This window comes from Wickerhamomyces ciferrii, contig 00130 (genome assembly GCF_000313485.1).
Source record: "Wickerhamomyces ciferrii WGS project CAIF00000000 data, strain NRRL Y-1031 F-60-10, contig 00130, whole genome shotgun sequence".
In the NCBI taxonomy this organism is placed as follows: Eukaryota; Fungi; Ascomycota; class Saccharomycetes; order Phaffomycetales; family Wickerhamomycetaceae; genus Hansenula; species Hansenula ciferrii.
In genome coordinates, this window is record NW_011887610.1 from 4,226 (window position 1) to 19,562 (window position 15,337).

General features: G+C 29.8%; 7 protein-coding genes across 7 annotated transcripts; 4 read left to right on the top strand and 3 right to left on the bottom strand.

Moving 5' to 3' along the window:
* Positions 1 to 1,192: 1,192 nt before the first annotated feature.
* Positions 1,193 to 2,914, top strand: PTC5 (type 2C protein phosphatase PTC5; the record flags this gene model as incomplete). The annotated part of the gene is made up of 1 exon (XM_011275328.1): positions 1,193 to 2,914. The coding sequence occupies one exon, from the start codon at positions 1,193 to 1,195 to the stop codon at positions 2,912 to 2,914; it is 1,722 nt and encodes a 573-aa protein (XP_011273630.1).
* A 223-nt stretch (positions 2,915 to 3,137) lies between these two features.
* VPS21 (Rab family GTPase VPS21) lies at positions 3,138 to 3,764 on the top strand (the record flags this gene model as incomplete). Its single annotated transcript, XM_011275329.1, has 1 exon — positions 3,138 to 3,764. The coding sequence occupies one exon, from the start codon at positions 3,138 to 3,140 to the stop codon at positions 3,762 to 3,764; it is 627 nt and encodes a 208-aa protein (XP_011273631.1).
* A 417-nt stretch (positions 3,765 to 4,181) lies between these two features.
* BN7_4036 (S-adenosylmethionine-dependent methyltransferase) lies at positions 4,182 to 5,421 on the top strand (the record flags this gene model as incomplete). Its single annotated transcript, XM_011275330.1, has 2 exons — positions 4,182 to 4,198; positions 4,308 to 5,421. 2 exons carry the CDS (start codon positions 4,182 to 4,184, stop codon positions 5,419 to 5,421), a joined length of 1,131 nt encoding a protein of 376 aa, XP_011273632.1.
* Positions 5,422 to 5,480: 59 nt separating this feature from the next.
* Positions 5,481 to 7,448, bottom strand: YVC1 (Yvc1p; the record flags this gene model as incomplete). Its single annotated transcript, XM_011275331.1, has 1 exon — positions 5,481 to 7,448. The coding sequence occupies one exon, from the start codon at positions 7,446 to 7,448 to the stop codon at positions 5,481 to 5,483; it is 1,968 nt and encodes a 655-aa protein (XP_011273633.1).
* Positions 7,449 to 8,023: 575 nt separating this feature from the next.
* MLS1 (malate synthase MLS1) lies at positions 8,024 to 9,688 on the bottom strand (the record flags this gene model as incomplete). Its single annotated transcript, XM_011275332.1, has 1 exon — positions 8,024 to 9,688. The coding sequence occupies one exon, from the start codon at positions 9,686 to 9,688 to the stop codon at positions 8,024 to 8,026; it is 1,665 nt and encodes a 554-aa protein (XP_011273634.1).
* Positions 9,689 to 10,402: 714 nt separating this feature from the next.
* On the bottom strand, positions 10,403 to 11,317 carry BN7_4039 (substrate-binding domain-containing protein; the record flags this gene model as incomplete). The annotated part of the gene is made up of 1 exon (XM_011275333.1): positions 10,403 to 11,317. The coding sequence occupies one exon, from the start codon at positions 11,315 to 11,317 to the stop codon at positions 10,403 to 10,405; it is 915 nt and encodes a 304-aa protein (XP_011273635.1).
* Positions 11,318 to 11,460: 143 nt separating this feature from the next.
* DCP2 (decapping enzyme complex catalytic subunit) lies at positions 11,461 to 15,135 on the top strand (the record flags this gene model as incomplete). The annotated part of the gene is made up of 1 exon (XM_011275334.1): positions 11,461 to 15,135. One exon carries the CDS (start codon positions 11,461 to 11,463, stop codon positions 15,133 to 15,135), a length of 3,675 nt encoding a protein of 1,224 aa, XP_011273636.1.
* Positions 15,136 to 15,337: the final 202 nt, after the last annotated feature.

Genomic DNA, 15,337 nt, shown 5'->3' on the forward strand with positions numbered 1-15,337 from the left:
TTTAATGTTCTTGATAGGTATTTGGAAAATATGGAATCACCGCTTAAAAAATAACAATTTCTTTGCTATATCATGACTTCAGAATCATACAAAAATATCAAAATATTTAAAATTGTTTGGATATGAAAAATAAAAATTGTATTACGTAATACTTTCGCCACTTTTTAATATCAAAATTTATTTTCAAATTTCAACTAGAAAGCATTTCCAATATAGTACTTATGGGACGTTAATGCTAACAAAATCTTGAAAGATGATGCATGTGTCTGCCCCACTATCTATTAATAACCAATACCTGATATGTGCTTAATTATAAATCTTTTGATTAAATAGTTTCAATCAACATAGATCAATTTATTATGTTTTGCTACTTTTTATGATGAATATCTTTAGAAACTTGTTTCATGTATGATATGGATTATTCATAATATTGATGATTATACATGTTAAATATCAAATTTTATCAGATTAGAATCATGAATAAAGATACTAATTTACAACCATTCAAGAATATAATTTATCATGTATGATTCATGTCTTAAGCTAGGCCATTCTGATCATCTGATATTATACTGATTGAATACATATTTTCGACTATTAAGATTATAATATATTGTAGTATCTACGAATCAACAACTATATTTCAGAAAATAAACATCCAAGATGACAATAACCACCACCTATCTTTAAAACATAAGACCAGTGAGTATGAGTTAATGTCTCTTGAATGTAGTGTATATTAGATATAAATATAACAAGTTATAATCTTGATTGATCTTTTTGGCGTCAATCTCTCATTGAGATTATATTATACTCGTCTGCAGCTGAGGTATACAATTTAATTTTGACATTTTGAATCTTTATTAGTTAACATATCCAGCCAGTCATTTATCTATTCAACTTTCACTATAATAAAAATGCTGGACATCTCAGAAACTAGTATATCAAGAACAAAGTTCTGACATCGCAAATTCAGAAAAAAGAAAATAGAGGTACACGAGTTATCGAATCAACATTCCCAGCCTCCCAGTGTACTTTATGAAATGAATGTGTATTTATATTAAAATTTAATTCCCATGAATTATTACGTCGCGAAAATTATGTCTCCCGCCACTTTTCAAATTCAAAACATCAACAAAAGCAATTGAACAACGCAGACAAAGAAGGAGAAGGAGATCAATCCAACAACAATATGACTAGGATATTAGTAACAAGGTCAAATACCTTGAGATCCACAAAGAAACTATTGACAACAACAATCAACAATTCTTTAAAATCAAATTCAAATCGTTGTTTTTCATCAAGTTCAACTTCATTAATTAAATTATTAAATTCAACTAAAAATTTAAATAAAAAAAAGGGGAAATCAATGAAAGAATTAAATATTGCTCTTGCTTCAGGTATATTATTCGTTGCTTCTTATATTTCATTATCTTCACATTATTTAAGTGATTCAGGTTTACCTTCTTCAAATGGATTAAAATCATTCTCAACAACTCAATCAAATAATAATTCAAATACTTCAAATAAGCAAAATTTATATCTATTGAATGATGATGAAATTACCAAGAGATTAAGAAATTTAGAAGAAAGTTATTATGTTAATAGAGGTAAAGGTGTAATACGTTATGATATATCTCAATTACCAAGTAATAATCCAATTGAAGATGATCGTTCAGAATCTGTAATTACAGTACCAATTACTTCAGAAGAAAATGCAGATTTTTATTTTTGGGGTATTTATGATGGTCATTCTGGTTATTATACTTCTTTAAAACTAAGAGATGATTTAATTAATTATGTTGTTAATGAATTAGGTTCAATTTATAAACCTCAACCTGAAAATCCACAATTAAGAATTATCCCAACTCAAGAATCAATTGATTTGGCTATCAAGCAAGGGTTCCTAAAATTAGATTATGATATTGTTCAAAAATCATTAACTAAATTATTGGAAAATCCAAATGATAAATCAAATGCAATTAATGCCCTACCAGCTGCCTCGGGGGCATGTGGTTTATTAACTTTTTATGATTCAAGTTCACAAATTTTAAAAGTTGCAGTGACAGGTGATTCTCGTGCATTGTTAGGTTCATTAAATGAAGAAAATGAATGGACTGTTACAAGTTTAAGTAATGATCAAACTGGTGATAGTAAAGAAGAAATTGAACGTATTCAATCAGAACATCCAAATGAACCAAATGTTATTAAAAATGGTAGAGTATTGGGTTCATTACAACCAACAAGAGCTTTTGGAGATTTTAGATATAAATTAAAAGAAATTGCCGGGAAATCAATTGATTCATTACCTGAACATCTTAGAATTTATTTTAGACAACCTCCAAGAAATTTATTAACACCACCTTATGTAACTGCAGAACCTGAAATTACATCAATCAAGATAAACCCTTCCAAAAATGATTTCTTAGTTATTGGTTCTGATGGACTTTATGAATTATTATCAAATGAAGAAATTGTTGGACTTGTTGTTAAATGGTTAGAAAAAAACAAAATTAATGAATCTTCACCATCATTAAACTCTAAAAGTTGGAAATTTTTCACAAAAGATGATAAAAAATTACCACAAATTAAAGATTTATCAAATCCAATTCATAAAGAAGCTCAAAGACCTGCATTCCGTAATAAAAAGACAAATGAATCACATGAATTTTTATTAGAAGATTCAAATGTATCAACTCATTTAATTAGAAATGCTTTATCACTTGGTGGTTCAAAAGATTATGTATCAACATTAGTTTCAATTCCATCACCAACTTCAAGAAAATATAGAGATGATTTAACTGTTACTGTTGTGTTTTTTGGACAAGATGGATTTATTAAAGAAGATGGGAAATTAGAAATTAATTTAGATGCAACAAAAGGTGGGAATTTAAATGAGAAACCGAAACTATAATAACACCTACTCATCCACTTACATTTATGTATATATATAACTTATATTCCAATAGATTACTTGAAATTTGATTAAATTAATTCTTATCTATGTATAAATATTCATCCGCACACCAATTATATACCCGCGAATTCCTTCAATTTAAAGGGAGACGAAAGTTATCAAAACTATCTCAAAAATAACCAATTAAGCCACCAAAAACCACCAAAGATACAGACAAAAGATGAGCAATAAACAAATAACACCAGTTAAATTAGTCCTCTTAGGAGAAGCAGCAGTGGGGAAATCTTCATTAGTCCTTAGATTTGTTAGTAATGATTTCCAAGAAAATAAAGAACCAACTATTGGTGCAGCATTTTTAACTCAAAGATGTATAATTGGTGATAAGACAATAAAATTTGAAATATGGGATACTGCAGGACAAGAAAGATTTGCTTCTTTGGCACCAATGTATTATAGAAATGCTCAAGCTGCTTTAGTCGTGTATGATATAACAAAACCTGCTAGTTTCATAAAAGCTCGTCATTGGATTAAAGAATTACATGAACAAGCTTCAAAAGATATTATTATTGCATTAGTAGGGAATAAATTAGATGTTGTCGAAGAAGATGAATCAAATAGGAAAGTTGCGTATGAAGAAGGTGAAACTTTAGCAAATGAAGAAGGTTTAATTTTTTTGGAAACTAGTGCAAAAACTTCATTTAATGTTAAAGAAGTTTTCATGAATATTGGACAAAAAATCCCAAATCCTGAAAATGTTACTGCAAGTGGTGAACAGGGAAGAAATGATGCTAGAGTTGATTTGAATGTTAATAATGATTCTGTTGAGAATAATGGTTGTAATTGTTAATTGGTCCAATAGGTCCTCCTGTAATGCTTTTTTTTTGGGGATTGATTATGGCTATCTGTTCTTTTTTGGATGATTTTTCTTGATGCGTTCTTGATGCTTTGATTGTGATTTTATTGGTGTATATGATCTTAATATAATGAATAAATTTGAAATTTATAAGTAAACATATGTAAATGTTGGGTTATTTCCAAGCGGGAAACCCCATATAATGAATCAATTGATTTGTGTATTGATATAATGAGCATAAATTCAACTTCTATTGTAATATGAAGTTTGTTTCTTTAAAATTCTGTATATCTCGTTGAGATCAGGTACTAAAATTTGGTATATCGGATCTAAAAATTAATAATGAAAATTAGTAAACATGAACCATAATTATCACAATATATCAACTTCAAAACCATCGATTGACTTACAATGACCGACATAGAAGAGTACAATACTCTCACAAGGACACTGTGAGTACACCAGAGAGTATACATAGAAAAAGAACGGTACTAACACCATTAGAAATGCTTATTATACTTATGAAGAATTTGCAAGAAAGGAAATATTATCACCAAAAAGACTTAAATGGAATAGTTTAACTCCAGAGGAACAATCTTATTTATCATGGTTTCCTAAATACATAGAATCATTGGAACATTGTATTAAGTTAAATGGTGATTTTACAAGAAATTTAGCATTGACAGTGGCAAATGATTGGGGTGCTTCATCAGATCCTTCAACTTGGTCAAAATCAAATTATAATGATTATGATAAAGTTAAATCTATTTTAAAACAAATGATTAGAGAATGGTCTGATGAAGGTGAAGATGAAAGAAATGTTTCTATGAATAGAATATTGAAATATTTAGAGACAAAATACCCTAGGGTTATTGAAAGACAACATATTAAAATATTAATACCTGGTTCTGGTCTTGGTAGATTAAATTTTGAACTTGTCAAGAGAGGATTCTGGTGTCAGGGGAATGAATTTTCATATCATATGTTATTAGCATCAAATTTTCTTTTGAATCATTCATATACAAAGAATCATTATTCAATTTATCCAATGATTCATAATTTTTCAAATCAACAAAATAAATTATTTCAAACAAGACCAATTTATTTACCTGATTTACATAACAAAACTGAATTATTGGAATTACAAACTAAATACCCAGAAATTCAGGTGGGAGAATTAATGTCAATTGCATCAGGTTCATTCACAGATCTTTATGGACCAAATGATTTATCAATATCAGAACATTATTCCCAGGACCCACAGGCATCTGAATTTCGTAAATCTAATGAAAATCAATTTGATATAGTTATAACACAATTTTTCCTGGATACTTCATCAAATATAATTGAATATTTGAAAACTTTAAATCATACTTTAAAACCCAATGGTACATGGATAAATTTTGGTCCTTTATTATGGCATTTTGAAGAAATTGATGATGTTTATGAAATAAAACATGCTGATGGTACTATCAAACCAAGTCCTGTTAAAGGTTTAGAATTAAGTAGAGATGATTTAATTGAATTATGCAAAAATTGGTTTGATTTTAATCATCATGAAACTGGAATTGAATCTGGTTATAGTTCTGATCCAAAAGCTCTTGGTGGTTGGAAATATAAATGTGAATATTGGATAGCTACAAATAAATAAATGTCAATTCCAAGTATTAAAAAAATATAGCTAATCTATAAATCTTATTGTAAAGGTCTCTAATTACCTTCTTTTAATTTTTTATTTTCTTCAACAACAGTTTCAACCAATTTAGTTAATTGATCAATTTTTTCATATAATGGATATAATTCCCAACCAGTACCAACATCATTACCACTATTAACAGGTGGTGCAATTTTTCTAACTTTATTAAACCATTGTTTACCAACATTGAAATTTGGATCAACTCTTTCTGCAGAAATTTGAGCTCTTAGATCTTCATTAACACGATCATTTGCACTAGTGGAACCATCTGTTGAGAAAATTCCATCATAATCATCTTCATAACCATCAGTTAAATCCCATTCTCTATCAACTTCATTTGCATCATCTGCTAATCCTTTAATTCTATTATATTGAACACGTCTTGAATCACGAACTTCTTTAATAGCTATATAAGTCAAGATTGGGGAATAACAAACCAACATAATTCTATAATTTAATAATTGATATTGCTTTGTTGATAAAACCAACCCAAATGGTGAAAAAATCAATTCAACAACATTTAATGGTGGAACATAAACATTAGTATCTGGAGCTCTAATATAACGTAACGTCTTTTGTGCAACTAATGCCATATATTCATTAATTGCATTTTCATAAATATTACTATAAGCAGTAGAATATAATGCAATAAGAATATTTAACAAGATAACACTAACCAAAAAACTGTATAAATAATACAAAATACCAGCATATGGTGGAGCAAAATGTTTAAAAGCATCAAAACTACCAGCACCAAGAACAGTTTTACTTAAATTTTGTACAATTAAAGTAGTGGCATCTCTTTTACCATCTGCACTATCAAGACCTAAAAATCCTTGTAAAAACCCAACAATAACCACAATTAACAAGACAAAGAAAATTATAGATTCTTTCATCATTGTCTTAACAACAACAATCATTGCACCAACGAATTTTTCAGCATCTAGGTATAATAACATTCTAATCCACATGAATGGAGCAGCTAATGATAAAGTTCTAAATGAAGCTTCATCTAATCTAATACTTAATTGAGAATCAACTGGATGTGATAAACTTGCAAATCTTAAACCAATAGATGCAGAAACAATAATATACATCAAATCATTAAAAATATTCCAAAAAGTTAAATAATTTAAACCAACATGATATAATTTAGTTAATTCATCGAAAACATAAGCAAAAGTGAAAAAATAATAAGCACCTTCAAAAAAATCAATTGGTGTTGCTTTTCTTTCACTTTGATTAACCACAATGGTATATAAAATTAAATAAATCAATGAAAAGAAAATTTCTAATGAATATTGATAAAATGGTGTCTTAATTCTTTCAGGATCAAAATGAGTATAAAATGAAGTTTTACCAACATCTCTATAAACGACATAACTTTGAGGATCTTTAGCAGATTGAACAATCCAACCTCTCCATAACCATTTCATACATCTTTGATAACCTGAAGAACCGATAATTATAGTGGAATGCATATCAACAGCTAATTCCAGGGCGTTTGATGGTTCTGAATCAACAGTGTTTAAATTAACAACATAACGACGACATAACATTTGAATAAATAAATATTTATCATCTTTTTCTTGATCAATAATTAATTTTGCCAATTGTTGTGATGTAGAGGCTCTTAATTGATATAATTCAGAGTCATGAATCTCTGTGGATGCTAATTCCCAATACCAACCTGTAACTTTTAATAAAGCAAACACCAAGACAGCTCTATATTTTCTTGATGAAGAACCTGGTTTCCCATCACCTTTACCACCAGCAGATTCTAAAGCTAATTTCACAATCTTATCATTTAAAATACGTGAATCAGCTGATAAAACTGCAGAATCATCAAATTGAACTGGAATAATTTCATCAATTAAATATTTTAAATTTAAACAAATTCTTAAAATTTGACGTGGAGATGGTGGTATAAATGCACTCAATTCATCTTCAGTGAATGGTAAGAGATGGTTTTCTTCAGCCATTATTTTAAATATATTTGGTTTATTCAATGGCATATGAAGTCAAAAGAATAACCAAAAAAAAAAGGGTTGATTAAACACCTTTTAAATATTATTTTCACTTTGATAAACCAAAAAGTTTAAATGAAATTTGATCAATCAGCTCCTGCATAACTATTTTGATACGCGAAACTTTTTTTTAATTGATAACCACGAGTTTAAACTTTATACCAATTGAAAGGGATTACAGATCATCAGGAACTTCAGATCAGGCTGTTCAAGATGAATTAGTTTCAAAGAACAAGGCTAGCTGGTTGATTTGATGTAGGTTCCCACCAAGTCCTTTGTGAGTTACATTCTTTGAGATGTTTCTTTGCATTGGAATGTTTATTTTAAGGCTTTGAAATTTTAAAGTTTCGAGAATTTATGGGTATAAAAGAATGTGTCAAAAGAGGTGGGATCAATTGGATCGAGAAGAGATATGAAAGTATGAGATATATGATATAAGTATAGGATGTGTTAATTTGTACTACAAAACTGGATCAAAGACATAAATGACATTATAAATAAACAAAAACAACATGCAAATAATATATAAATCAATCTTTCAAAGTTGATAAATCAATTGGTTCACCAATTGTAGCAATTTCATCATATAACAAAGTTGTTAAAAATTCACTAAATCTTTCACCTCTAATCTCAGGTTTAAAATATTTAGCAGCTAATTCAAATTTATTCCCCTGTTTACCTAATTTAATCAATTTTTCAGTTTCTTCTTCTAATAATTTTGTAGTTAATTCAGGTGTAACTTTTTCACCAGTATCTTTTAAAACAACACCATGTTTAACCCATTGATATAATTGAGATCTTGAAACTTCTGCAGTTGCAGCATCTTCCATTAAATTATTAATTGGAACACAACCTGAACCATTTAACCAAGCTTCCATATAACTTAAACCAATGAATAAATTTGCTCTAATACCTAATTCTGTAATTCTTGCATCTGGAATCTTGGTATCCAAAAGATCAGTAGCTGTTATTTTCAATTCTGGAATATTATAAATTTGATTAGAAGTACCCATGTTTGCGAAAACTTCATTACAAATTGAAGCTAAAGCAGGATGTGCAATCCAAGAACCATCATGACCTTTAGTTAATTCTCTAATTTTATCTGATCTAACTTTATTCATTGCAGCTTCATGTGCCGCAGGGTCATTTTTAATTGGAATATGAGCAGCCATACCACCCATTGCATGGACACCTCTCTTGTGGCAAATGTGGATTAATCTTTCAACATAGGCATTCATAAATGGTGAAGTCATTGTAACTTGATCTCTATCAGGTAAGATATGATTTGAATCATTTTTTAATTTCTTGATTGTTGAGAAGATATAATCCCAACGACCACAATTTAAACCTGAAGAATGATCTCTTAATTCCCAAATAATTTCCTCCATTTGATAAGCAGCAGGTAATGTTTCAATTAAAACTGTTGCTCTGATGGTACCTCTTTGAATTTCTAATAAATCTTGTGCAACATTGAAAATATCATTCCATAAACGAGCTTCTAAATGATGTTCCATCTTAGGTAAATAAAAATAAGGACCATGACCTATTTTAATTAATTCATGAGCATTATGATAAAAATATAAACCAAAATCCAATATGGAAGCAGATATTGGTTCACCTTGAACTTCAATATGATTATCAACCATATGCCAACCTCTTGGTCTAAGGATTAAAGTTGGTGTTTTACCAGGTTGATTTGAAACTTTATATGATTTACCTGTGATTTCATTTGTAAAATCAATTTTACCTCTTATAGCATCATATAAATTTAATTGACCATAAATAATGTTTTCCCATGTTGGAGAAGCAGAATCTTCTAAATCAGTCATATAAGTTTTAACATCTGAATTTAAAGCATTAATCAACATTGATCTTGAAGAAGGAGGTCCAGTAATTTCAGTATTTCTTGCAATAAGACCTTTTGCTAATGGAGGACCTTTCCAAGTTGGATCATTTCTAATGAATTCAGTTTCTTTAAGGAAATCTAATTGTTCACCATTATCCAATTTTTCTTGAATATTAATACGATTTTCCAATAAATCTTTTCTTCTTTGATTGAAAGTGTTGTGTAACAATACAACAAATTCTAAAGCTCCCTTGGTGAGTAAATCTGATGGAGTTGTACCTGATGGGAATCTTGGTTTGGTATCAATTGAACCTAAAACTTTAACGTTATCTAAATTTTTCAAAACCATAGTGTATAATGGGTATTAAATATAAACTTTGATCTTTTGAACAATTGAATTGAATCAAATTGGAATGAAATCCAAGGGGATTCTAGTTGTTTATATACTTGTCATGATGAGCATTGATTACCTTCCAAAACCTCCAGAAATCCAGAAGTTTGTCATTCGATTTGATTTGTTTTAATTGTTTCTGATAAGATGGAAAGTTCGGTCAGATGATGGTCTGAGTCAGACAGCTGTGAGGATCTGACTCTGGTGAGGAGTAGCGGGAGGGACCTGGGCGGACTTATAAAAAGCTGGGCAGAGGGTTAGGCAGAGGGCTAGGCAGAAGGAAGCCTAGAGCTGGAAAGACAGACAGAGAGCTAGGAAGACGTGCCTTTTTACCTAGACAGAGTGCCTCGAGGTACGCCGTTAAGGAATTTGATATGAACAACGGCGAAGAAGAAACAAAGCGTAGGCAGAAGGCTAAGATGAAGTGATTCAATTGGATGGTGTGTATGGGAGTTTAACAGGTGATGTCTAGGCTTGGATTACCCAGGCTCAGATTGACTCTGTTACTCTAGGCTCAGTTTGTTGCTAGGCTCAGTCTTTCTGGGGTTTGCTTAGATAGTGTATATTCGCTTTAACGGAGTGATTGATTACATCAAATTCCATCGATTCGTTGATTTATGACACAAAAATTTATACTACGTAAATATTAGGCTATAATACTCATGATCTAATCTATTTAGTTGTTGCTGTTATTGGTTCAATACCACTTTGTAATCTCGTTTGAATGGTTTCCTCTGGATCTTCCAATACACCAGCTTCAATAAGAACTTTTGAAGTATTTTCCACAACTAAAGTCCAATCAACTGATCCAACTTTCCCCTTGTTAAATTCAACTGTTTTGATCCATTCTTTTGCATCTTCTTCACTATAGTCTAGGTTGTTGAAGATATATTCAATTGATTCTCTTTGATTTGATTGGAAATATTCAATACCTTGTTCAATTGCTTGGATGAATTTAGTTAATTTATCCTTTTGGGTTGAAACCAATTCAGTTCTTGCATTAATAACCCATGATGGCCATGGTGTATAAATTTCGCCAATTTTTTTAACTTCTTCGTTATCATAATATCTCTTTGTAGTAAAATGTTCCCACATAAAAGCATCTGATGGTTCAACATTTGGGTTTAAATTAACAGAATCTCTTAAATTTTTAAAATTTGACAAGATTGGGAAATTTGAATAAAAAGGTTTAGTAAAACCTTTTTGCAAAGCAAGTACAAATGACATAACATGAGAACCTGAACCAATTCTTGAAATAGATATAGATTTATCTTGTAATTGATCTTCATTAGTCAAATCATCTCTATTATACCCAGTACTAATTGACCAACGTAATGGAGACTTAACATAAGTACCAATCAATTTATAATTTTCTTTACCTTGTGCAATACCTCTAACGAAAGCCTCGGTTAATCCAATGGCAATATCAATTGAATTATCTTCCAATGATTGAATTAAATGTCCAGAACCTGAAGGATATGGAATTAATTCAATTTCAAGTCCTAATTTTTGAAAGAACCCCTTTGATTGAGCAAATGCAATTGGAGTAGAGAAATGTTCTGGGACGTAACCGACTTTCAATACCATGGTTAATGAATAAAAGACTTCTTGATAATCAATAAATCAATGGATCTAAATGAATTCCTTTAATAATCATTTGATTTAATACCCATAATGAATTCAAATACCCTTCACAAAATGACAGAACTCTCAAGTGTTACCCTGCGTTGATGTATTTTTTGTTAACCGCTGAGTTCAATTTGACAAATAACAAAAACAACAAAAACAATGAAATCAAATCAAAAATCAAATCAGAAACAGATCAAAATAGTCAATTAAAGAGAGACAGAGAAAGAGAATCATACACAGAAAAAGAAGCCTACCATATGTCCATCCCCTTGCAAATTGAATTGAATGATGGCTTCCAAAACCAGACGCTAGAGAGAGTATTGGAAGACATCTTGGTACGTTTTGTTGTCAATGCACCACCAGAAGATTTAGCTACAAATTCAAGAGTTTTCTTTCTTTTCGAAGAAGCTCATTGGTTTTACTTGGATTATATAAGGACCATAAATCCATATTTACCTGCTTTAAATTTAAAGAATTTTGCCAAAAAATTGATTGAATTGTTTCCATTGATTTGGAAAGGTGGTGATCCAGATGCTGCTTTAAAAGAATTTGTTAATTATAAAAATACTATCCCTGTGAGAGGTGCTGCTTTATTTAATGAAAATTTATCAAATGTGTTATTGGTCCAGGGGACAGAATCTCCAACTTGGTCTTTCCCAAGAGGTAAAATCTCTAAAGATGAAGATGATGTTACATGTGCTATAAGAGAAGTTAAAGAAGAAATTGGTTTTGATATTGGTCCTTTTATTGATGAAAATGATTATATTGAAAGAACTATAAAAGCTAAAAATTATAAAATTTATCTTGTTAAAAATATACCTCAAGATTTTAAATTCCAACCAATTGTTAGAAATGAAATTGCTAAAATTGAATGGAAAGATTTTAAAAAAACTTCCAAGATCATCAAGAATAATCCAGGTAAATATTTTCTTGTTAGTAGTATGATTAAACCAATAAATGATTGGATTAAAAAGAATAGAGGTGAGGTTAATGAAAAATTATTGAAAAAACAAGTTGAAACTCAATTGAAATATCTGTTGGGTATTGGTCAAACTGAAAAAGCTAAAGTGGATCCAGGTAGAGAATTATTAGAATTTATTCGTAAATCAACTGCTGAAAAACAATTAAAAGATGAACAAAATCAAAATGAAAATTTAACTGCTGCAAATTTACAACAACATCAATATCAACAACAACAATTCTTACAACAACAACAATTACAAAATCCTTTACCAAATTATGGATTCCAACCACCAAGTTTCCAAAACTTACCTTTCATTGCACCTTTCGCACCACCACCACCTGGATTATTTAAGTCATTAATTCCACCTCCACATTTCCCAATGGCTGTACCTCCACCTTTCCCATTACCACAATATCCACCAATTCCAATCTTACCACCAAATCAACAATTCCCTCAACATAATTTAAATCATCAACAACAAAATGCTCCAAATCCTTCAGAATTATCTATACCATCTCAAGGTATTCGTCAAAGAAATGAACAACAAAGTAAAGAATTATTATCAATTTTAAATAGTGGTGGTTCAAAACAAAATAATGCAAAAGAATTGTTAAATTTATTTCATAAAAAGAAAACTGGAACTGGTGAAACGCCTAAAAAGATATCAATTTTAAACAAAAATAATGATAATAATACTGAAGTTAAAGATTATTCACAAAATTTATTAGCTTTATTAAATAAAAAGGAAAAATCTCCAGAGAAGAAAGCTGAATTAGAAGAAAAAATTAATAAATTAGAAAAGGTTGATAAACAAGAACAATTAACTCCTTCAAAACCAAAGATTAAACTGTTGAAAAGAGAAGAAAAATTAGAAGAAGTTATTACACCTTTGAATACTTCAAATGAAAAACCTTCAATTAATCAACCATCACAAATTCAATTAGAACAAGAAATAGAATCAAAGCAAGAACCAAAACAACAATTTGAATCAAAACCTCGTGGTGAAAGTTTTGTATCATCAGCGGAAAGTGAAGATTTTTATCAATCTGCACCACCAAGTAAAGAATTATTAGAATTAATTCAAAAATCTAAAAAAAATAATAATTCTGAAGATTTTGAAATTTTTGAAGAAACTGATGAAGAAGAATATGAATTTGAATCAACAAATGAAGAACAAGATCAAGATCAAGATTCAATTTCAAATAAATCAATTAAAGATTTTGAAGAAACAAATGAAAATTTTGATCCTTCAGATTTCCAAAAAATTGATTCTGAATATAAAGATGATTTTGATGATGAATTAGATCAAATTGAAAATTCTCAAACTGTTAATGATTTTATACCACAATTTTCTTCATCTTTATCAAATACTAAAAATACAAATGTTTCTAAAAAGCAAAATCATCATGGTTCAAATTTTAATCAGCCTCAAACTTCAGCTATTAGTGAATCTTCTCCTGCTCCTCCAAAGAAATTTAAACTGTTGAAAAGAGGTGAAGAATTACCATCAGTTAAAAAAGAAGAAGAAAAAGAAGAAGAAAAAGTTCCTGAATCTAAAGAAGCTGAAGAATTAGAACCAGAAAAGGAAGCTGAGACTACAAGTGAACCTGTTTCATCAAATGTTGAAGAATTTGAGGAATCTGAACAAACAAAAGAACCTGAGCAAGAACCAGAGTCACAGCAAGAACATAATGAACATGTAATTGAAGATAATGCAAGTGGTACTTCAACAATTCAATTTTCAGATGATGAAGATGATGAAGATGATAATTATGAAGATTCAAGAGCTGATATTGAAACTCCACAACAAGAACAAGAACAAGATGCCAAACCATTTGAAACTGAACCAAAATCAGGATCTGAAACTCCTGTTGCCTCACAACCAGTTAACACTCAAGCTACAAATAGTTTATTAAGTTTATTACAAGGTTCTAAATCAAATTCACCAATACCTGAGAGAACTACCGTCTCTAATGATTCTGAAAATCAATTGGATGTTCCAATTACAGAATCTAATCATTCTTCAAGTTCAAAATTTACAACTCCAACTAATGATTTACCTGAAAATTTGAATATTGAAACTCCTCAAAAGGATAATGCTTCTAAAAATTTATTAGATTTATTAAAAGGTACAAAACAAAATTCGCAAGAGTTTATTCCACAACAACAACCTGAACAACAACAACAACCTGTTCTTAGCCCATCTCAAGGTAATACTTCAACTTCATCTGGTGGTGCTGAATTACTAAACATCTTACATGGTAATAAATCATCAGAAGTTTCACAATCTCAACCAACTTCACCTCCAATAAGTAATTCATCTGGTGGTGCTGAATTATTGAATATTTTACATGGTAATAAACAACCAGAAAATTTAACTCCAAAACCTGAATTTAATAAAAATTTAGATGGTTCAGATTTATTAAATATTTTACATAAGAATAAATCTCCAGAATCACAACAATCTCAACCTTTATTTACACAATCACAACAATATCAACAACAATATCAACAGCCACAATTTCAAACACCACCACAACAACAGTTTCAACCTCAACCTCAACCATCATCATCATCAGGTGGTGCAGAATTATTAGGTCTATTACATAAAAATAAATCACCTGAACCTTCAAATCCAACTTTCCAACATGATAGATCTTCATCAGGTACACCAGCTAATGATCTATTAAATTTATTACATAAAAATCCAACTCCAGAAGTTCAACAACAACAAGAACAACCTAAGCAAGAACCTGAACAATCATCATCATCAAAAGGTGCATCATTTCTGGAATTTTTAATGAGAAAATGATTTAGTTTTATGAGTTTGTATATTAATGTACATTAATTGAATTATGGTCAAAGTAGTATACAATCAATCATCGATAGATATGTCCCATTAATGGATGGTTGAAAGTACCGATGCCTAATAAAGTTACCAAGTCATGATTTATTATGGGTTACTTCGATAAGAATAATATCGAGAAACTAGTTTTAAAATTTACGGATATGCA